The sequence below is a fragment of the Lacerta agilis genome, chromosome 4 (genome assembly GCF_009819535.1).
Source record: "Lacerta agilis isolate rLacAgi1 chromosome 4, rLacAgi1.pri, whole genome shotgun sequence".
In the NCBI taxonomy this organism is placed as follows: domain Eukaryota; kingdom Metazoa; phylum Chordata; class Lepidosauria; order Squamata; family Lacertidae; genus Lacerta; species Lacerta agilis.
In genome coordinates, this window is record NC_046315.1 from 12542930 (window position 1) to 12565000 (window position 22071).

Sequence of the window (22071 nt, forward strand, 5' to 3'; positions counted from 1 at the left end):
CTTTTTTCTCTCTCTCTCTCTCTCTCCTCCTTCGTTAAAGGCAGAAAGGTGGGAAAGAGGATTCGAAAATGCTGGACACCATCCATGCCACGATCTTGGAGGGCGGGAGGAACGTCTTCCTTACACTTCCCAAGCTCACTGCAGAAGGTAAGCTCTGATTCTCCGCTGGGTTTTTACAGTTCAGTCTCCTGAATGAAACACGAGGCTAATATGCTGCAGTGCAAATGGCTTTCATTCATGAATGTAAGCATTCTGGTAAAGCATCTGTTGTTGCATGCAATAAAATCCCAGATTATATACATACATACATACATATGTATACATATTCATATACAGTATATATATAACATTTTCTGTTTTACAATTTTAATACTCATTTAAACACACTTAAAACATCTATTTCCATGGTTCATTTTGCATACCATAAATCCCTGCACCTGTGGTTACGAACTTAATTCATTCTGGAGGTCGGTTCTTAACCTGAGGTACCACTTTAGCTAATAATGCGGCCTCTTGCTGCCGCCGCCGCACCACCAGCGCACAATTTCTGTTAAAACAAAATCGAAAATTCTTTCCAGTAGCACCTTAGAGACCAACTGAGTTTGTTCCTGGTATGAGCTTTCGTGTGCATGCACACTTCTTCAGATACACTGAAACAGAAGTCACCAGATCCTTAAATACAATTTCTGTTCTCATCCTGAGGTAAAGTTCTTAACCCGAGGTACTACTTCCCGGTTAGCAGAGTCTGTAACTTGAAGTGTTTGTAACCCGAGGTGTTTGTAACTCGAGGTACAGCTGTATTTTACATAAATGTTTACATCCATCAACACTTATTTACACTCTTGAATTTATCTTAATGCTGCCAGCGTTTTCAGGTGTACACAATTCCCCCCCCCTCTATATTCAATAGACATTTTCCAATCTTCTCTAAATGTATGTTCTTTTTGTTCTCTTAGTCTATATGTTTAGCTGTGCATATTCCATCATTTTAAGTTGCCATTCTTCTTTAGTTGGGACCTCGCTCGTTTTCCATTTTGGGGCTAACAAAAACGCGGGCCGCAGTAGTAGCAGCATACATAAATAACCTTTCTCGACACCTGGGAATTTCCCTCTGAATTATCCCTGACAAAAAGGACTCTGGTTTGTTTGGAAAAGTACTTTTAAACATCCCCCCCCCCAATTCATTATGGATTACCAGGTCCACCAGATTCAATCTCCAGATTCAATGTCCGGGGGCTGGCTGGAAATGTCTCCTTCCTGAAACCCAGCAGAAAGGCTGCCAGCCAGAGTCTACCCTGTAAACAGCACTAAGCTAGATGGACCAATTGTTTGACTCCATTTAAGGCTATGTCTTTATCTTACCTGCCTTCCCCCCTTGCTTCACTGCCTCAATTTCCCCATAATACTTGAGATCAGCTAGGAAGATAGGAAGCGGCGTTATTCTGAGTTAGACCACTGGCCCATCTACCTCAGTATTGCATGCACTGACCGGCAGCAGCTCACCAGGGTTTCAAGGAAGGGAACTCTCCCAGCGCTAGGTGGAGATGCTGGGGATTGCACCTGAGACCTTTTGCATGCTAAGCAAACCTTAACAAACTACAGTTCCCAGGATTCCTTGGGGGGAATTAATGCACTTTAAATGAATGGTGTGTATGCAGCTTGTGTATGTATGAAGTAGGCATGTTTATGGGTGGGTCTGGCCCCATTCCTTGGCCCACATTGTTTTCCAGGTGTCATCTGACAGCTTGGTACTGTTCCCCTATACATTTAAGGTAAAGGGGCCCCTGACCATTAGGTCCAGTCTTGTCCGACTCTGGGGTTGCGGTGCTCATCTCGCTCTATAGGCCAAGGGAGCTGGCGTTTGTCCGCAGACAGCTTCCGGGTCATGTGGCCAGCATGACTAAGCCGCTTCTGGCGAACCAGAGCAGTGCACGGAAACGGCGTTTACCTTCCCGCCAGAGCGGTCCCTATTTATCTACTTGCACTTTGATGTGCTTTCGAACTGCTAGGTGGGCAGGAGCTGGGACCAAGCTATGGGAGCTCACCCCGTCGCAGGGATTCGAACCGCCGACATTCTGATCAGCAAGCCCTAGACTCTGTGGTTTAACCCACAGCGCCACCTGGGTCCCTATACATTTACCCTCACTGAAATGACATATAGGGAGGGAGTGGGCCCTCGACTTCGATGCAGTGCCCTGAATTCAGTTGCCTATAACATGGTTTGAGAAATGTCAGCAAGGGCCTTTTGCAGCACCGCATTTAAAGTATTCCACTGCAAAATTGCTGGCTCCATTCAAGGCAAGAGAGTTGTTGAGGTAGCTCAGTGTTCCCTTCTGTTGCTGACATATCAGTCTAATATTAGTCGCAAAAGGGAAGTGGAATTAGCTTCTCAATGTCTGGAAAAGCGAGGAGCCACTATAGTAAGGAATAATTGGAGTTATAGCCCAAACATCCCTTGAGGGCACCATGTTGGCTATTCCAGATGCAAATGCCCCATGGCCTGTGGTTTCTTCCTTCCTTTGCTTTCTCCTTTATGGGACAAGGGTATTAACATGACGCAGGATAGGGGAAGGTACCCTTTATCATATGTGGTGGGAGTGTAGGAATGTCCAAATCTTTTGGGAAATGATATATAATGAATTGAAAAAAAAAGTTTAAAATGATCTTTACAAAAAAAAAAAACAAAAACCCAGAAGCTTTCCTGATAGGAATTTTGGGACAATTACCCAAAGAAAAATGAACATTGTTTATGTATGTGACGACAGCAGCAAGAATTTTGATAGCACAGAACTGGAAGACTGGAGAAATACCATCAAAGGAACAATGGCAAGAGAAACTGATGAACTATGCAGAGTTGGCCAAGTTAACAGACAGATTACGTGAAAAAGACAATAGTGACTTTGAAAAAGAATGGGAAGCCTTTACATCATACTTGCAGAAACAAAAAACCCCACAAAAAATAGAGTCATTGGCAGGATTTAAATAAACATTTGCAATTTTATTTATAAACAACAAGAAATATAATAGTATGACAATATGGAAGTATATACAAAGAGCAGATTGTAATATGAGATGTAATAAACCAGGGATGGAAGTTGAGGGAAGTCAGTAGGGAAGGGGGAAATCGAAATTTGAATGTAATATAATGCTTGCAGGTATTGTTATAAGGGGGGGGGGGAACCTAATGAAAATGATTTTTTAAAAAACACACGACACAGGATAATTCTGTATTTCTTTGCATTTCAGATATCCTTGGTATTTGGGGCACTGTTTCAGAATTTGTTGAAAAGCAACTTTCCATGAATAAGGTGGGACTTCCTGTTTGTTCCTTTGCTTAAATGCTTGTTTTGAAAGATTTGGGCATTTGTGCATTCCGGTCAAAGCAGCCAGAGTGCGTGCAGACAAATTCTCATTTTTTTTTTTTTTTACTGATGTTTGGTGTGAACATGCTCACAGAAGGTGAATCCCTGTTGGCGGCAGTGCTGTTTTCTGGAAAAGAGGCGTGAGAAGTCACAATGAGCACCTCCCTCGTTCTCTTAGAATGGCAGTGGTGGCCACCTGAGAGGTGCCAGAGCTGAACAAATGGATTCAAATCTTGTTGGGTTCAGAAACGCTCTCGAAACCATGGCTTCATATCCTGGCTTGTTTGGAAGCCGCTAACCATAGTTTCCTGGTTCTCACCTAATGGGAAGTTTATGGTTAATCCTCATTCAAAGGGAGGAGCAGAAGGGTTGCATTTGGGTGTACAAAGCCCATGCATGTTGTGATTTGATGGTGCAAACTGGGCTTTCATGTCCAGAACCCTTCCAACAATCCTATAAGGTGAACCCATCTAGTTCTCAGCGCTATCTACACTGACTCTCAAAGTTGCCAACCCTACCTAGAAATGCCAAGGATTGAACCAAGAACCTTCTGAAAGTTCTCCCAATCAGCTAAGGTCTTTTTCCAAATTTGTGGGTGTGGGGTATGGCTTGCCTAATGTTTGATCCGATCTAAGATTTGAACTGGGGGCTTCCAGTTCATAGCTCATGTTCTTAACCATTACAGTAGTCCAGCTGTGCCTTCTTTTCTCAGGGTGTCTTAATACCAGGGTTGGGGACGTTCTCCTTCTTGAGACAGAAGCTTGAAGTCGGTAATAACAAGTACATCCTCATACAGCGGCCTGTGTTCCTTCTATCTGAGAAACTTGCGCAGATCCATGGGCTGAAGTTTAACAAAATACACACTCCCGGTAAGAAATGGGGTTGTGGTGTGTGCAGTGTACATTTTGCAGTGTGCAACCAAGATATGCAACCAACATAACACATAATATTATGGAGCGAAAATGCAGCAGCGCTGAGGATGGCAGCAGAGTTATGGAAAGAATGGGAAGCAGAAACTAGTTTTTGCCCTAGGAACACAGGACAGTTGTATTTCATAGTTCATGGTCTGAGCCAGGGAAAAGCTGGTTGTGGTGAGCACCTATTGGCTAGCACTAGTGCCATCGCCAACACAGGTGAGCACAGTACCCAGAACAGTTTTACAATTAGATTTTTGATATGGGGAGGGGAGAGTAGAGTGAAGGGTCAGCATATGCCAGTGGTGATTGGCGCCTGGGGCAAAAGTGGAGATGGTAAGAGGTATGACTCTCACCTTTGTACAGTAGGCTGCAAAAATATTGGGCTTCATGTTTCAGGTAAGGAAGATGCACCGTCATTGCGGTTCAGGGACATATTCCAGCAAGGGAAAAGTACTTCAGGAAGGGGCAGGGCAAGGCCAGTGAGAGGTGTGGCCTGTGAAGGGGGCATGGTCTATGAATCAAAAGGGCCGGGTGGAGAGGCCTGGGGGCCACACCTCTCTTCTCCACCAACGGTCCAAGATGAGGGAGAAAAAAAAGATTTCAACTGAGAGAAATGTGTGAACAAGCTACAGTCATACCTCGTGTTACGTTCGCTTCAGGTTGCGTTTTTCGTGTTGCGAACGCAGGGAACCCGGAAGTGTTTACTTCTGGGGTTCCCCCGGCGAGCATGCGCAGAAGCATTCTGCACAGTTCGCACATGTGCAGAAGCGCTGCTCGGGTTACGGACTTTTCGGGGTGCGAACGGCACCCCGGAACAGATCGGGTCCGTAACCCAAGGTACCACTGTATCAGTGTTCTAACATTTTACTCATATGATGCATTGCAGAGTTGGGGATTCAAATGTAGTCCTTCAGGCCTTTCTGTTTGGCCCTCAGAACTATCCCCAGGCCCCACACTCTCCTCTCTGGCCCTTGTTTCACACTTTAAGAGTGTCTTTTCCTGGGTAGAGTGCCTCTCGCTTGTCTGAACGGAGGATAGAGAGGTATATATCAAAAACTAGCCTCTTGTACAAAGGTAAAATTTACATTTGTTGCTCCGCCTTCTTTTGCCTCTCGCCCCGCCCACCACTGGCAAATGGCCCTTGGGATGGACATAGTCTTGCTTCATATTCTGATGATTTCTCTCTTCACCAATTCTTTTCCTGCTGCCCTCCCCTAGGTGATATCCCAATTGTTCCGCTAAATTTCATAGTGTTATCCCTGGAGGGCCCTTTCAACAGGGAGACCGTGGAAGGATGTGTCCGAGAGACGCTGTTGTCTTTCTCGCGGTCCATCGCCACCAAGCAGACGGTCGAGTTCACCTTCAAAGGGATTGGTGTCCTGGTGATCAAGGACAACAGGGTGAAAATGAAGTTTTACAAAGACTTCCTTCGCGCCATGGATGGAAGTGGGAATCTCCTGAAGGCGCTTACAAACGTACGTTGGTCATCGTTTCCTTCTGGGCCTGGACATCGTTCCGGTCTGATATTTCACCTGTTGTAATAATTATTGCATTTGAGGCAGTTTCATTGTTTAGAGCATGGTGCTGATAACGCAAGGGAGACGTGAGTGGCGCTGTGGTCTAAACCACTGAGCCGCTTGGACTTGCCGATCAGAAGGTTCGCGGTTCGAATCCCCGCAGCCGAGTGAGCTCCTGTTGCTCTGTCCCAGCTCCTGCCAACCTAGCAGTTCATGCTAGTGCAAGTAAATAAATAGGCACCGCTGCAGCAGGAAGGTAAACGGAGTTTCCATGCGTTCTGGCTTCCGTCACGGTGTCCCGTTGCACCAGAAGTGGTTTAGTCATACTGGCCACATGACCCGGAAAGCTGCCTGTGGACAAACACCGGCTCCCTCGGCCTGAAGGCGCGATGAGCTCCGCAACCCCATAGCCGCCTTTGACTGGACTTAGCCGTCCAGGGATCCTTTACCTTTTATTAACCTGCTGATAATGCCAAGGTTGCAGGTTCAATCCCCGTATGGGACAGCTGCATATTCCTGGACTAGATGATCCAGCGGGTCCCTTCCAACTCTGTTTCTATGATTCTTCTATGATTCATATTGTTGATGCAATACTAAGTACATTAGTTGGATGTATGTATAAAGGTAAGAGGGATGTGGGTGGCACTGTGGGTTAAACCACAGAGCCTAGGGCTTGCTGATCAGAAGGTTGGCGGTTCGAATACCTGCAACGGGGTGAGCTCCCGTTGCTCGGTCCCAGCTCCTGCCCACCTAGCAGTTTGAAAGCACACAGTGCAAGTAGATAAATAGGTACCGCTCCGGCAGGAAGGTAAACGGCGTTTCTGTGTGCTGCTCTGGTTCGTCAGAAGCGGCTTTGTCATGCTGGCCACATGACCCGGAAGCTGTACGCTGGCTCCCTCGGCCAGTAACATGAGATGAGCACCACAACCCCAGAGTTGGACACGACTATAAAGGTAAAGGACCCCTGGATGGCTAAGTCCAGTCAAAGGCGGCTATGGGGTTGCAGCACTCATCTCACTTTCAGGCTGAGAGAGCCAGGGTTTGTCCACAGACAGCTTTCCGGGTCATGTGGCCAGCATAACTTAAACCGCTTCTGGTGCAACAGGACACCGTGACGTAAACTAGAGCATACGGAAATGCCATTTACCTTCCCGCCAGAGCGGTACCTATTTATCTATTTGCATTGGCGTGCTTTCGAACTGCTAGGCTGGCAGAAGTTGGGACAGAGCAATGGGAGCTCACCCCTCGTGGGGATTTGAACTGCCGACGTTCTGATCGGCAAGCCCAAGAGGCTTAGTGGTTTAGGCCACAGCGCCACCTGCTCCGCCTAAGAACATAAAGAGGGCCTGTTGGCTCAGGCCAATGGCCCATCTAGTCCAGCATCCAGTTCTCACAGTGGCCAACCGGGTAATCCCCTGGATAATCTGCAAGCAGGATTTGAGCACCAGAGCCCTCTCCCTTCCTGTGGTTTCCAGCAGCTGGTATTCAGAAGTATTGCTGCCTCCAACTGTGGAAGCACAGCACAGCCATCAAGGCTAGGAGCCATTGATAACCCTCCCTCCATGAATTTGTCTAATCCTCCTCGAAAGCTGTCCAATTCGTTGGAGATCACCACCTTCTGTGGGATCACGTTCCATAGTTTAAAGATGTGCTGCTCATGGTTCCTTCAAGACTGGATGACTGCAGTGTGCTCTACGTGGGGCTTCCTTTCCACTTGATCCAGAAGCTACAGACAGGGCAGGATGCTGCAGCATAATTGCTAATAAGAACGAGGCCTTGCCAGCATAGGACACCTGTGCTCAGAGGTCTGCACTGGTTGCCAATTTGCCAACAAGCCAAAATCAAGGTGTTGCTATTAGTATACAAAGCCCTTAACAACTTGGGACCAGTTTACTTGCAAGATCATCTTGCCCCAAATGTGCTCACCTGTGTGCTTTGACCTGCGGAACTGGCCCTGCTACAGGTACCACACAATACCTGTTCCACATTTGTAAGAAATCGATCTTTTAGTGTAGCAGCACCTAGGTTTCAGAGCTCCCTGCCTAGTTTCCAGCACCCTCTAAAAACATTTTTGTTTAGACAAGGCTACCCAGACGAGCCGAATGCTGATGTGCGTTCTAACCTGTTTTTAGTTTTGCCGATTTAATTTTCAAAAAGGTTTTAAACAGTTGCTTTCCGCTCTTTTTGTTCTCTTTGTAATCCGCTTTGAGTTTCCTTGTTTTTCTTTTAGCAGTGTATAAATCTTAGGAAATAATCACAATAAAATTAACCACACCCCTTTTTTCGTTATAGAGGCCAGGCACAGGGGACTCGGTGCTGTCAGCCAAAGAAACTGCTCTTCCACATTCATGCACCGGTAACGTGGTTTTGTATCCAAGGTGGGTAGGCTCACCTGATCCGCACATAGATTTCACCCGCCTCTCTCCTAAGGTGACTGCCAAACAGTTTTGATCTTTTTGAGATGGGATGGAAATTGCAAGAAGTTCAAAACACAGCTGCTACTAGATGGCCTGGCTTCTGGGGAAGAGTGGCTGCAAGCCACGATGGCTGTGTTCTGCCTCTGCCATCAGAAACGTTATTCCTCTGAATACCAGTTTTCTGAGAATTGGTGCAGCCATAAAACTGCTAGCACATTTGCTAAGCTAAGCAGGGTCTGGCATGGTTTCAAATTGGACGGGGGACTCGAGATTCCTGCATTGAAGGGGCTTGGACTAGATGACCGCTGGGGGTACCTTTCCACTCTACAATTCCATTATTCCAATCTGCGTCTTCCTTCTGTGTCACTAAGTTTCTCTCCCTGTCCGCTACCCTAACCCTCTTGCTTAGTTCCACACACATTGCTAAACTATTGAACCATCTAGCTCAATATTGTCCACTCTGGCTGGCAGCAGCTCTCCAGAGTCTCAGGTGAGGGCCCAGACCTGTTGCTTGAGATCCTTTCAACTCTGTCCCCTTCAGCCTTACCCCATCTCTTTGTATCAGGGATGCTTCCAGGTTTGAGGTGGCCCTTGGCAAAGGGCCCTGTGGTGGGTGCCACCACCTTAAATCTCACCCAGAGGTGGTGGACTCTCTTTTCTTGGAGGGCCTTTAAGCAGATCTTGAATAGCCACCTGCTGGGGAGTCTTTCATTGCTGTTCCTGCTTTGCAGGGGTTTGAACCATAAGGTCTCTTGGGTCCCTTCCAGCTCTACATGTTCTTGATAAATTCCCCACAATTCAACTTCCCCTTTTGGGTGTGTGGAAGAGGGCACCCAAAGCCATTTGTTTTGATTGATTTCCCCCGTCTGCACCCTCACAGCCACCGTAGGGTTGAGATGGGAACCATCCCCGAAGAAGGTGAGAAGACCAGGAAGGTAAAGGAGCAGCCAGAGAAAGAAAACAGCAAAAAAGGTTGGGCAAGAGCTTTCGCTTTCGTAAGCCATTTTATTTTCATTTCTTTCCTGGGTAGCAAGGATATGTCTTTACAGCGATTGTCCTCCTGCACCCCATCAGGACATGTCCAAAATTGTCCTGGAAACAGGCTGCGTAGCGTATGTCAGACATGACCTCAAGGAGAGATGGAAAAGCTCTGGAAATTTTGACATCTTGCGGGGCTGCGGGGAGACGACACCATTCCCCTCTATTTGTTTGTTTGTTTGTTTGTTCAGGAATATCTATACCCCGCCTACTAACCATAGTTTTTGAGGCAGCTTGCAAAAATATTTTACAGCACTACAGAAGGGCAAAGATATGTCTCCCCTCCTCCCCCTGTTGTCAGATGCTCAAACAAATGTCGTTCTGCAATCGAATCTCCTCCCTTGTGGATAGAGAAAATATTTCCCCCTTAGGTTTTTCCCCCCTTCTTCAAATTTTATTTACCAGTAAGCAAGATAAACCGAAGAGCTTGCAGAACTTGGTTGCTTTTTAAAAGGGACATTTGCGGGGAATGTAGAACTGCACACAACACTTGTCATACGTGTGTGTGTGTTTGCATTTTTCATCCATGGTTGAGTAGGGTTTTCACAAGATTGCGATAGAATTGGTGCAGTCCCTTAATCTCTCTCTCTCTCCCCCTCCCGCCCCGAGAATGTGCACTTTTCACAGCTGATTTTTCACGAGCGGCTTCCGTTCCCTCTGCGGAATTCTTACTCAACCTTCTGCTTCTCTCCTTCCTGTAGAAAATCTCTCGCCCAAGCGCCTTCTGTCTCGCCAGCTGATTACTCCGGCCAAAGTCTCAGGGGTCTGTTTGACCGAAGAGTATGAGAAGAACTTGAAACCCAAGCTGCCTCCGCAAAGGTAAGGTCTTGATTCTGAAGGCAGCAGGGAGGTTTCTCACTCTCTGGTCCTGTGAAGATAAGAAGCTGCCTAGGAGGGACTCGGACCACTTGTCAATCTAGCCCAGTAGTGGCTTGCTCTGATTGGTTGCGTCTCTCTAGCGCCCCAGGCTTCAGAGAGCAACACTTTGGGGAAAACAACTAGGACATGTTGGCCACATGGGTCCAGGTCGTCAGTTCTTGCTCTTCCACCTTCCTGCCTATCTTCTTTCTTTGGCGATCACTCGTAGCAGAGTAAGATTGTCTTCCATAAGCACAACTTTAACAGTGCGTCCGTAAGTGACTGTGGAGGCCAGTTCTGGATCCACGCGTCCTTCCACAGTGGGGACATAGGTTTCTGGGCTGGAGTTGATCATGGTAAGGGTTTGCCAAACTTGCCATCCTCTTTTTTTATTTTAAAAAAACAATTTTTATTGATTTTGTAAGATTTCACTTTACTTATATCTATTATTGCTGTATTTGTACCGCTCCTGTTTATTTGCATTGAATTTTGACCCTGTCATGGGCATCAACAAAATCAGGCAGATACAGTAATTGTTTTTCATTTTATTTTTTTGTGGAATTGTGTTTGGAATGTATATTGTACGCTACTATACGTTTGGTCAATATTGTACATAAGATGATTGAACAATTGTACATATGAGGATCGAATAATAAAATTTATTATTTTTTAAAAAAGATTTTTAACACAGATAATTTCATAAAGAATTTTTTAAAAAAAGAATAATATGGAAAAAGAAAGCAAAGAAAAGAAAGAACAATAAGTTCTTACATTCATAACTTATCTTTACATTTATGGGTGACTTCCCTCAGCCCCCCCCCCCAACTGAATTTCATCGTCTCATCATTCTCAAGCAGTTTCAGTAAATCAACATCCTAACCATTAAAATTTGTACCAACCTCTTCTTAACCTAAATCTTAAAGAAAAATAGCAAAAACCTATAGCGACTTCCTAAGGCAACACTAAATACTATAATACTTATTCAAATTAAATTTCTTCCAATCTTCCTCGACTGACTCTTCTCCCTGATCACGGAGTCTTCCAGTCAGTTCAGCAAGCTCCATAAAGTCCATCATTTTCATTTGCCATTCATCTGTTGTAGGTAGTTCTTGGCTTTTCCAATTCTTTGCAAGTAGCAGCCTCGTAGCAGTTGTGGCCAAACTTGCCTTCCTCTTAGCTCGTTTCTCCCTTTCGTCCTGAGTTCGAGCATCTTGAAAACCCACGACACCTTTGGCTCCAATTGGAGCGCTCGCAGGCCAGTGTTTCCCAGTTGTTGGTGTTTATATTATATTTTTTAAGATTTGCGTTGAGAGAGTCTTTGAACCTCTTTTGCTGAACACCAGCATTATGCTTAGCATTGTTAATAATAATAATAATAATAATAATAATAATAATTTATTATTTGTACCCCGCCCATCTGGCTGGGTCTCCCCAGCCACTCTGGGCGGCTTCCACCAAACATTAAAATACATTTAAAATATCACAGTTTAAAAACTTCCCTAAACAGGGCTGCCTTCAGGTATTTTCTGAATGTCAGGTAGTTGTTTATTCCCTTGACTTCTGATGGGAGGGCGTTCCACAGGGCGGGCGCCACTACCGAGAAGGCCCTCTGCCTGGTTCCCTGTAGTTTTGCTTCTCGCAGTGAGGGAACCGACAGAAGGCCCTCGGCGCTGGATCTCAGTGTCCGGGCTGAATGATGGGGGTGGAGACGCTCCTTCAGGTATACAGGACCGAGGCCGTTTAGGGCTTTAAAGGTCAGCACCAACACTTTGAATTTTGCTCGGAAACATACTGGGAGCCAATGTAGATCTCTCAGGACCGGTGTTATGTGGTCCCGGCGGCCACTCCCAGTCACCAGTCTAGCTGCTGCATTCTGGATTAATTGCATTTTTCGGGTCACCTTCAAAGGTAGCCCCACATGTTAAGTTTGGAATAGAGTAGTTGCTTTGGAAGACGATAATCAGGCATCCGGACAACATGACCAGTCCAACAAAACAAAATAAAAAAATAAAAAAATTCCTTCCAGTAGCACCTTAGAGACCAACTAAGTTTGTTCTTGGTATGAGCTTTCGTGTGCATGCACACTTCTTCAGATACACTGAAACAGAAGTCACCAGACCCTAATATATAGTGAGAGAGTGGGAAGGGGTATTACTCAGAAGGGTGGTGGGAATGGGTGATAGGCTGATAGGTGTGGAAAACCTGTTGACAACTGTTAACGACTGCAATTGGTCTTAAAGGAAAAAGCAAGTGGTGAGATGGCTAAAGATAGCTTTGTCATGTGTAATGAGATAAGAATCCAATGTCTTTGTTCAGACCAGGTCTCTCCATGGTTTTAAGTTTGGTAATGAGTTGCAATCCAGCAACTTCTCTTTCCAGTCTATTTCTGAAATTCCTTTGTAGTAAGACAGCTACTTTGAGATCTTGTATAGAATGTCCTGGGACATGATGTTGAAGAATCATTGCTTTGACACTCGTGATTTTTGCTTCTTCCACTACACTGGAATTAGTTCGCCTGTCTTCCCAAGTGATGTGTAATTTTTTCCGGAAACACCATTGATGGAATCCCTGCCTGTATCACAACTGCCACAACTGTGTGCCCTCCAGATGTTGCTGAACTACAGCTCCATCTCCAGGGACCCATGGCCATCCTGGCTGGCACTGGTGGGAGTTGTAGCCAAAAATACCTGGAGAGCAACAGGTGGGGGAAAGCCTGCTGTAAGATTTAAACATTCAGGGTGGCCTGTAAATGCTTTCATCCATCTTATTCCCCCGCTGAGACGTGTGGCTGGAATTGTCCCATCTTCTCATTTTCCTGTGCACTGTAAATATGAGAATCTTCAGGGTCAAGAGGTGTTTGTTTGGTTTTCTGTCTGAGATAGTGGCCCAGCTCAAACGGACAGTGTGGTCAAATGTTTTGCCCTTGCCCTCTCCCTCTCCCTGCCATGCACGAATATGCATGTTGCAATACTTTTTAAAAGAAGAGTGGCAAAGGAGTCCGCGGTGATCTCTAGCAATTTTAATATAGAACTGAGTCAGAAAAGTTGGCTCAAAGCAATCTGCCTCCAGAACCGGGATTTGGTGGCAAAGTTTGAACTGGAATGGGTCCTTAAACCCTGCAACGCCCACTGGTTCTCCCCTGCAAATCCGCCCCATTTATATTGCTGGGCCCATTTATGATTCTGCAACTTGGTCGCTTTTTGCTTAAGCTGCCAGGGTTTCATTTGCAGGAGAGAATCGAGAGATGCAGGAAGGGTTAAGCAGCTGCCTCCTGCCCAGTGATTTCAGCCTACAACTGCTCCCCCCCATCATTCTCCAAAATACAGAAATGCAGGGTTGGAGCCCCATTTGAACTCTATCAAAAACCTTCCTTATTGTGCAATGTGTTCTGCGGTGTGCAGGTCACCCTCTCAACGTAAATAGTCTGCTTTGGTTTTCTCCTGACTTCCCTCCCCATATGCTCTCTGCAGCAGCTATTGTGCCGCTGAACAACAAAGTATAATTGAAGAGACTCGGGATCCTCTTTCTCGATTGGGGGGGGGGCAAATTCTATCCTTCCTCTTGATGACAAGACACTGTTTTGGTTTCGACAAGGTCAAAGTCCTCTGCGCTGAAAGGCTCTTTAAATGTTTTAAGGGCTCGTCTGAGGTGTTGTGTGAGAGGCCAACAGTTGCTCTCCGACGCCACTGAAAAATGGATTTGCCAGCAATTAAAGATGTAGGAGAACTTTTGTCCTTAACTGGAAGAGATCCTTTGTTCGGGGCTGAGGGAAATTGGAGGAGATAAACCAGAGACCTCTTCCATTATTTGTGGGTTAACATGGAGGCATCTTCTTCGCAAGGGAAGCTGATTATAATGTTGCACACAACAGGCGGCACCAAAGATGAGGAGGCCGATAGAATTTCAACTTGCCCGCTTTGCATTCTGTTTATTTAGATAATGGCGTTCAGCTGCTTTGATCCTACCCTTCTCTTCAGTGGAAGGAGATCCCAGGCATAGACTGCCCTTAAAGCAGGGGTCAGCAACCTTTTTCAGCTGTGGGCCGGTCCACCGTCCCTCAGACCATGTGGTGGGCCAGACTATATTTTGAAAAGAAATAACAATGAACGAATTCCTATGCCCCACAAATAACCCAGAGATGCATTTTAAATAAAAACACACATTCTACTCATGTAAAAACACCAGACAGGCCCCACAAATAACCCAGTGATGTATTTTAAATAAAAGGACACATCCTACTCATGTAAAAACACGCTGATTCCCGGACCGTCCGTGGGCCAGATTGAGAAGGCGATTGGCCGCATCGGGCCCACAGGCCTTAGGTTGCCTACCCCTGCCTTAAAGGGACTGGACAGTTCCGACGCTGGTGGTTCAGCTAGGGATGTCAGAAGCTCTTCAAAGGCTTTTCTTCTTCTTGATTTCTATAGTCCATTTTCAATCCAGTAACCATTTTTGGTTAATGTGTTGTAAAGGGGTTTTGCTTTCCCTCTCATTTCTGGTATCCAACCCTTGCAAAATCCAGCAAGTCCTGAGAATGCTCTCGGGACCTTTGAGAACTCAGGCTGGGTATATCAAAGGTGGCAAACAAGTTCCTTGCTTCAGAATATGCCCTAAAACAAACAAGCAACCCACCAATGAGACTTGCTTCAGGTAAACCTGAGCCTTCTCCCTCGAGACTTTATAGCTCCCCTGGAATTGTGGGATTGGCAGGTCAGGATGGACGATGCTTGCACCTGTGGGTCTGTAGGGGTACATTTGATCCATGTGTTGTTAGGGAGCCTAACTGCTGTGCTGTTCCACTTGTGCTGATATCTGGCACAATCGATCGGTTCACAAGTGACACAGTCTTGGACCCGTGCAAAAGTCCATTTGCAGGTCCTATTCCCCACACTCACATTCCCACCATTCTTGGCTATGCAATATTCCCCTTCCAGAGGGTGACCTTAAGTTACACCTCAACTGCTCATCCCACTCGGGGGTACTGCCATTATATATAATGGAACAGGTGCGCTTATAATCCTTTTGGGACTTAAAGGAAGGGCCCTCCATAACCAGAAGGAAGTACGGTAGACTGGGGTCTCCTACATGCTCAACAATTGCTCAGATTAAAAGTGGGTGCCACCTCCTCCATTTGGTTAATAATAATAATAATAATAATAATAATAATAATAGCAATTTATTTGTACCCCACCCATCCGTCAGGGTTTCCCCAGCCACTCTGGGCGGCTTCCAACAAATATTAAAATACATTAAAATGTCACACATTAAAAACTTCCCTAAACAGGGCTGCCTTCAGATGTTTTCTAAATGTCAGATAGTTGTTTGTCTCTTTGACATCTGGTGGGAGGGCCTTCCACAGGGCAGGTGCCACTACCAAGAAGACCCTCTGCCTGGTTCCCTGTAGCTTTGCTTCTTGCAGTGAGGGAACTGCCAGAAGGCCCTTGGCGCTGGACCTCAGTGTCCAGGCAGAATGATGGGGGTGGAGACTCTCCTTCAGGTATACTGGGCCGAGGCCGTTTAGGGCTTTAAAGGTCTTTAAATGTACAGATTGTCACCTAATCTTGGTACAGGGTTGGCATTGTTCCATTTAGCCAAGATGACCAATACTAGCCACCCTAATACTCTGGAGGCAAGGAAGAAGAGTTGGCCTCTGAAATGTTGTCCGTATCTCCTCAGAACCCCTGTCACCAGAAAGGACTACAAGGCCGACTCCTTCCCCTTCAGCATTGTATCCTTGGGCCCTGGCTCTGAAACCATGCCACCATCTGGCACAATCCAAAGCTCTTAAAATGAGCAGATCCCTCTTAAGGATGGTGAGGGCAGCGGTGTTAGTGTGATGGAAGCCCAAATCCTTACTCAAGGCTCCAGAGTTTGCTAGGGATTGAGCAACATTCAGGTTAAGCTCGCCCAACTTCCAATCCCACTATCAAGGCGGGAGTCGGGACAGACACTCTCGTCTTCTCCAGAGACACAGTCCCGTGTTTGGCATGCATAAATCTCCTGCTGGCCATGTTTTTGCGTTCTCCAGGCAAGGACCGACAACAACGCCCGTTCGTGAAGCCCCGAAGACAGAGCAAGAAGCCAGCCCCGCCAAAATTCCTGCCCTCAGACCCCGGACTCCATCCCCCGTTTGTCAAGATCATGGTAGGGCAGGCCAGGTATAATATGTAGCTTTTCCTCCTTTTGCGTCTATATCTGTGCAGGGCCAAATAGGCACGGCCTTTGGTAGGGGACAGAAGTCGGCAGCTGGCAGCCTGCGACCCATATTTGGCCCATTGCTTATACACACACACACACACACACACAGAGAGAGAGAGAGAGAGAGAGAGAGAGAGAGACAGGCATAGTTTATTATAGTCCTGCAACATATGGAGGTCCACAGATTAGCCATGCCTGCAGTCTGAGGACCCTGTAATGCACATTTCTTACATATGCCATTTCTTTTGCCTTTATGGCAATGCTCCAGTCATTGGACCTATGTGAAAAGAGCCTTTTTACACGAGCAAGGAGCAGATCTGTGTTTAAATGCTCAACAAACAATAGCTTTTGCCTGTGCAAACACCACCAAGAATTTCAGAGGTGGAGCAAAATTTGTGCTTGTCTTTCCTAGGTAGATGTGGGTGGGCGGGATGTCGGGGATGCAGTCCTGTTTTGTCCTAGTTCCTAACATCTCTGGTGGTGCTTTGGTGGGGACCTGAGTGGCGATGCGCACGCTTGCGTACAAAGCGTGCGCAAGGCAAAAGAACCCACATTGGCGCTTTTGTACCTACTGGGAAGTGTGGATTTAGCAAAGTTGTGGCTGAGAGGTGTTCCAGCCCTGCATTTCCAAAACTACTGCACATTTTGAATACGACTGTGTGTGCATCCTTTGACAACTCAAACACTAATGCATTTCTTGTGGCATGCAGTTTTTGTGGCATTTCCTCAGTCTGTAAAGTTTTCCCTATAGCTGTTCCAGTGCTAGAAATAGCCCAACAACACTCTTCCACAACCCTTTCTGTTTCATTATTTGGGTGGTTTACTGTGATGAAAATATAATAATTGAGCATTTGCAGCCCTCTAATGTGGGCGGTTCTGTGGTCTAAAACACAGACCTAGGGCTTGCCGATCAGAAGGTTGGCGGTTCGAATCCCTGTTACGGGGTGAGCTCTCGTTCGGTCCCAGCTCCTTCCCACCTAGCAGTTCAAAAGCACGAAGTGCAAGTAGATAAATAGGTACTGATCCAGCGGGAAGGTAAATGGAGTTTCCGTGTGCTGCTCTGGTTTGCCAGAAGCGGCTGAGTCATGCTGGCCACAAGACCCGGAAAAACTGTCTGCGGACAAATGTCGGCTCCCTCGGCCAGTAAAGCAAGATGAGCACCGCAACCCCATAGTTATCCGCGACTGGACCTAATGGTCAGGGGTCCCTTTACCTTTACCTTTACTTAATGTTACCCTCAAATCTGCCACCAGAGACACCCTACTCTTCATAATGGACAAGGTGCAGTTGTGCCAGGTCAAGTTTTATCTACTGAAAACCACTAGCATTCATAAATTTTAATTTTTGAAACTTTTTCTGCCTACATTTCTGAGGAACTCAAGTCAGAGGGAAGTGCTGATGTGCTATTACAATGTATTGGTGACTAACTTGTGCTGATTCTTTGGTACGCTGAGGCAAACAGAACAGCCTTAGGTTTTTAAAGCAGAGGTTTTCAATCTTTTTGGGTCCATGGCTCCCTTGACCAATGACATGCTTTCTGTGGCACCCCTGTGGGGCTCAGGAGCCCAGTTATGTCACCCCTTACCTGCAGGGCCAGCAGCCCCTCACCCCTTTTCGGACACCCTCCCTTGTGGAGTGTTCCCTCAGCCTCCTCTCCTCTCTCCTTGGGAGTTCTCCAGGCAGCCACAGCTGACACCTCTGGTCTCTGAACTGCCCCCCCACCTGCCCCAAAGAGAGGCGCCTCTTCACACTGCCCCACAGGGGTTCTGAGAAGCACCCCCTGGCCAGCCCCAGAGGCACCATTTGCCTGGGGAGCTTGTAGCCAGGGCTGCTGCTGCAACAAACAGCTGTGCAAGCCTATGGGAGGCAGAGACGCAAGAGGGCATCGGAGGAAGGGAGGGAAAGAAAGAGGGACAGAGGCCAGTGTTGCCCGCAGCACCCCTGACCCTCATTCAAGGCACCCCAGGGTGCCATGGCACACTGGTTGAAAACCACAGGTTTAAAGATATTTAGCCCCTTCAGAGAATAGGTAAATGATCTTCCTGCTTTCCTTGTTTAAATGGACTCATAGTTAAAGCTAACCACAGTTTGCTGGTTTGATCACCACACTAAACCGCGGTTAATGGAAACCGGAAGCATAAGCTTCTAAACTCCTCTTCCACAGTCACACTGGAGGAGGAGGAGGAAGGAAAGGAGAGAGTGAGAGCCCAAGGCTTGCTGCGGCTTAGTCTCATCATGCCAAATTATGGTTTAGTACTTCGTCTGAACACTGGAGTCGACAAGCTAAATGCGGCAAAATCAAGCCATCAAATCAATAAATGCCTCTGTGCCTTGTACTATATGCATTCCCAGGAAATGTGCTACTTGTGCATGCAACGTGCTCAGAGGAACATCCCTTTGTACTTGGGTGAAGACAAGAGGAGGAAAGAGAAGGAAGAAGACAGGATATTGGCACAGTATCAGGCCCTAAAGGATCACGAAGCCTTTCAGAGGCAGCTGGTAAGGCGGCACAAGAATAAAAAACAGCACCCTTTTCTTCTTCTTCCAATTAAAAAAAGGGCAGATCTTTTGAACAAGAAAAGGGATGCTTCTTCTACTGAGGATGGATTCACACATGCAGAAATGCCTGTATTAGGAGGAAATCGGGCATGAAAATGCAAAAATCAGTGACAGTAGCATACGAAAATGCATTGTATTAGGGGGAATGGCTTGCAAAAATGTGCCTATTTGTCAAAACCGCAAGCATACCTGTTTGCTGTAGGAGAAGCCCCCTCTAAGATGCTGGTGAATTTTCATGAAAATTAAAAGTTGCCAGTTGTCGTGGAAATGTGGAGAAATGAATTTAACATTGGGGATATGAGAAACGGACAGATTTGTTTGTTCCTGGTCTCTGAATAAGGCAGCATCTTACTGCTACCGGTGTGTAGAGGTTGCATGTTCGGGAACATCTCCTGGATCAAAGTCTCCTTGCAGGTGCAAAGCTAATATATCTAGGGGGAGAATTAGACTGAGAGAGTAAGAGAAAGTGTTGCGTTGCATTGCCTTTCTAGAGAACGCACCCTTGTTTGTTGGGGCTTTCTCATACCTTTTTGTCATGGTTGTTTGTAAGCCGCTTTGGGTTGCCTTGGGGAAGAAAAAAGAGACTAACAAACTTAATAAATAAAAATAGCAATGAAGAAATAAATAATCCCCCTGATCTGCCGCCGTTTGCCTCAAATGCATCTATAAGGATGCTGAGAGGCAGAGATTGCATTGCACGTTCACCCCCTTTTATTCTGCCCTCCCCTCTCCTTTTCACTTTGAATGCATCTCCGGCAAATCTCCTCCACCACAGATGCGAGCGATGACAAATCGAGAAGAGAACCAGAGAGTTGCGGCTTTTAACCTCGGGGTTGCCGAAGCCACCAGGAACCACAAGCACGATAAAGATTTGGACTGCTACGTGAGTTCATGCCCTCTGCGATAGTCCTGGCATCTCTGGTCAAAGCGGGTTCATCTTTTTCCACTCAAGACAGGGAGGTGCTCTGAAATAGTTCAGTACTTATTTCTTTTCTCCGAATACCAGGGCAATGCCAGGGCAGGGTGCAATAATATAAATGAAAACAATCCATGAATACATTCGTAATACAGTGGTACCTTGGTTCTCAAACTTAATCCGTTCCGGAGGTCCGTTCCAAAACCAAAGCGTTCCAAAACCAAGGTGCGCTTTCCCATAGGAAGTCATGCAAAACAGATTAATCCATTCCAGACTTTTGAAAACAACCCTTAAAACAGCGATTTAACACGAATTTTACTATCTAACGAGACCATTGATCCATAAAATGAAAGCAATAATCAATGTACAGTACTGTAAAATAAACAAGACAGTACAGTACAGTAGATGATAAAAATAAAAATTACTTTTTTCCCTTACCTGTGCTGATGAGAGTCATTGTTTGGAATGGGAGGGGGGCTTTTATCCATTTTCACAGCCACACAGTCAATCAGTCAGTCAATCAATCAATCAATCAATCAATCAGTCGCTGAACTGGGTTCCACACAGTCACAAAAACAAGTTAACCGAAAAAGCCTTAAAAACAAAAACGCAAAATAAATAGCAAAAACAAAAGCACCAAACTTAATCCCTTCCGGAAGTCCGTTTAAATTCCGAAATGTTCAGAAACCAAGACGCAGCTTCTGATTGGTGCAGGTGCCCCAGAAACAATAGCCGACAGCTGCATTGGACGTTCAGCTTCCAAAAAAAAAAACACGTTAGAAAACCGGAACACTTCCGGGTTTTCGTCATTTGAGAACCAAGGCGTTTGAGAACCAAGGTACCACTGTAGTGTTCAGAATCTGGCCACTCCCTCAACCTTCAGAAGAATAAGATAAACCCTTGTGTTGCAAACTTCAAGCCTAGTGTGAAAGAGGAAACACGTAGACCGATGAATGACGGGCACAATTATGTCTTTATAATTTGCACCGAAGTAATAATAGCTGTACAACCTTAGCAATAGCAGAAGGGTTTCCCCGCCCCCCACATCAGGACTTTACTCTGGGATTGCCACTAATGTCATTGATTTATTTATTACATCAATAACCCGGCTTTCCACCAAGGAGCTCAAGGTGGCACACTTGGTTCTTTTATCTCTTCACAACAACCCTGTGAGGTAGGCAAGGCCAGAAGATGGTGTCTGTGCCAAAGCCACCCAGTGGTGCATCGTGGCACACTTGGGATTTGAACCCTGGTCTCCCAGGTCCTGGTTTAACCTCTAACTGCTGTACTGCGCTGGCTCTCATCTCTTTGGGGGTTTCAACAGGTGCAATTTTGTCATGGGGGAGTGACATTTCAGGCCGTGGCTAGAGGCAAGAGCGTATGCTTTGCATGCAGAAGGGCCTGGGTTCAACCCCTGGGATCGTCAGCCCCAGGCCTGAACTCTGGAGAGCTGCTGCCAGTCGGTGTTGACAATGCTGAGCTACAAGGACCTGATGTCCTGGCTCAGTATAAGGCAGCTTCCCGTGTTTCTGTGATGGTTGGGAATTCCCTCAATGCACAAGATTGGGTGAGGTCTTCTTAACTGACGGGCGCCTCTTTCCTGGACAGAAATCGTACATCTTTGAGAAGAGGCCAACCAGTGCCACCTTTCATCAAAAGCAAGAGGTGTACGCACAGCAGCTGGGGAAGCAAGTGGACGACAAGATGGCAAGAGAGTTGAAGCTGAAGCAGGATCAGGACCTCATTGACCGCCTGGAGCAAGTCCAGCTGGCAGAAGAGTAAGTTTTCTGGGACGCGTTGTCCCTGTAGGCCAGGGTTTCCCAAACTTGGGTCTCCAGGGACCAAGCTACACAGCTGCAAATGAAATGTTTCAAATGCGTTGTAAAGTGCAATATACAAATGTGACACTAGATGGCGACAGTGAGCTATGTGGAATTCAATGTATTTTTCAAAACTTATTTTAAAGCATTTTCACAGTGTTTTTTTAATATGTGTGTAGATTCCACCCAGCTGTTTTTGGACTGCAGACTGCAGTTCCCATCATCCCAGACTGCTGGTCCTGCTAGCTGGTGATGATGGGAGTTGTAGTCCAAAAACAGTCGGAGACCCAAGAAAACACTGCTGTAGACATTCCTTTCTCAAGGTGTTTTCCACTGCGAGGTGTGAAGCAGCCTGCCCCAACCTGGTGCCCTCCATATGTTGGTGGACTACAACGCCCATCATACCTGAGCATTGGCCGCGGTAACAGGCTGCTGGGAGTTGTAGTCTGAAACATTTGGAAGGCACTAG

The 22071-nt window shown here is 46.3% G+C and overlaps 1 protein-coding gene across 1 annotated transcript in view; it reads left to right on the forward strand.

The window, feature by feature from the left end:
- The window catches only part of CCDC81 (coiled-coil domain containing 81), a 28630-nt gene continuing 6559 nt past the window's right edge, over window positions 1–22071 (forward strand). The window contains exons 1-11 of the mRNA XM_033146088.1: window positions 1–147; window positions 3247–3308; window positions 4075–4231; window positions 5498–5754; window positions 8089–8174; window positions 9094–9185; window positions 9953–10070; window positions 16138–16267; window positions 18660–18806; window positions 19642–19749; window positions 21391–21560. Of these exons, the coding sequence (XP_033001979.1) occupies window positions 69–147; window positions 3247–3308; window positions 4075–4231; window positions 5498–5754; window positions 8089–8174; window positions 9094–9185; window positions 9953–10070; window positions 16138–16267; window positions 18660–18806; window positions 19642–19749; window positions 21391–21560 (1406 nt within the window). The 5' untranslated portion in view covers window positions 1–68. The remainder of the gene's footprint in view (window positions 148–3246; window positions 3309–4074; window positions 4232–5497; window positions 5755–8088; window positions 8175–9093; window positions 9186–9952; window positions 10071–16137; window positions 16268–18659; window positions 18807–19641; window positions 19750–21390; window positions 21561–22071) is intronic.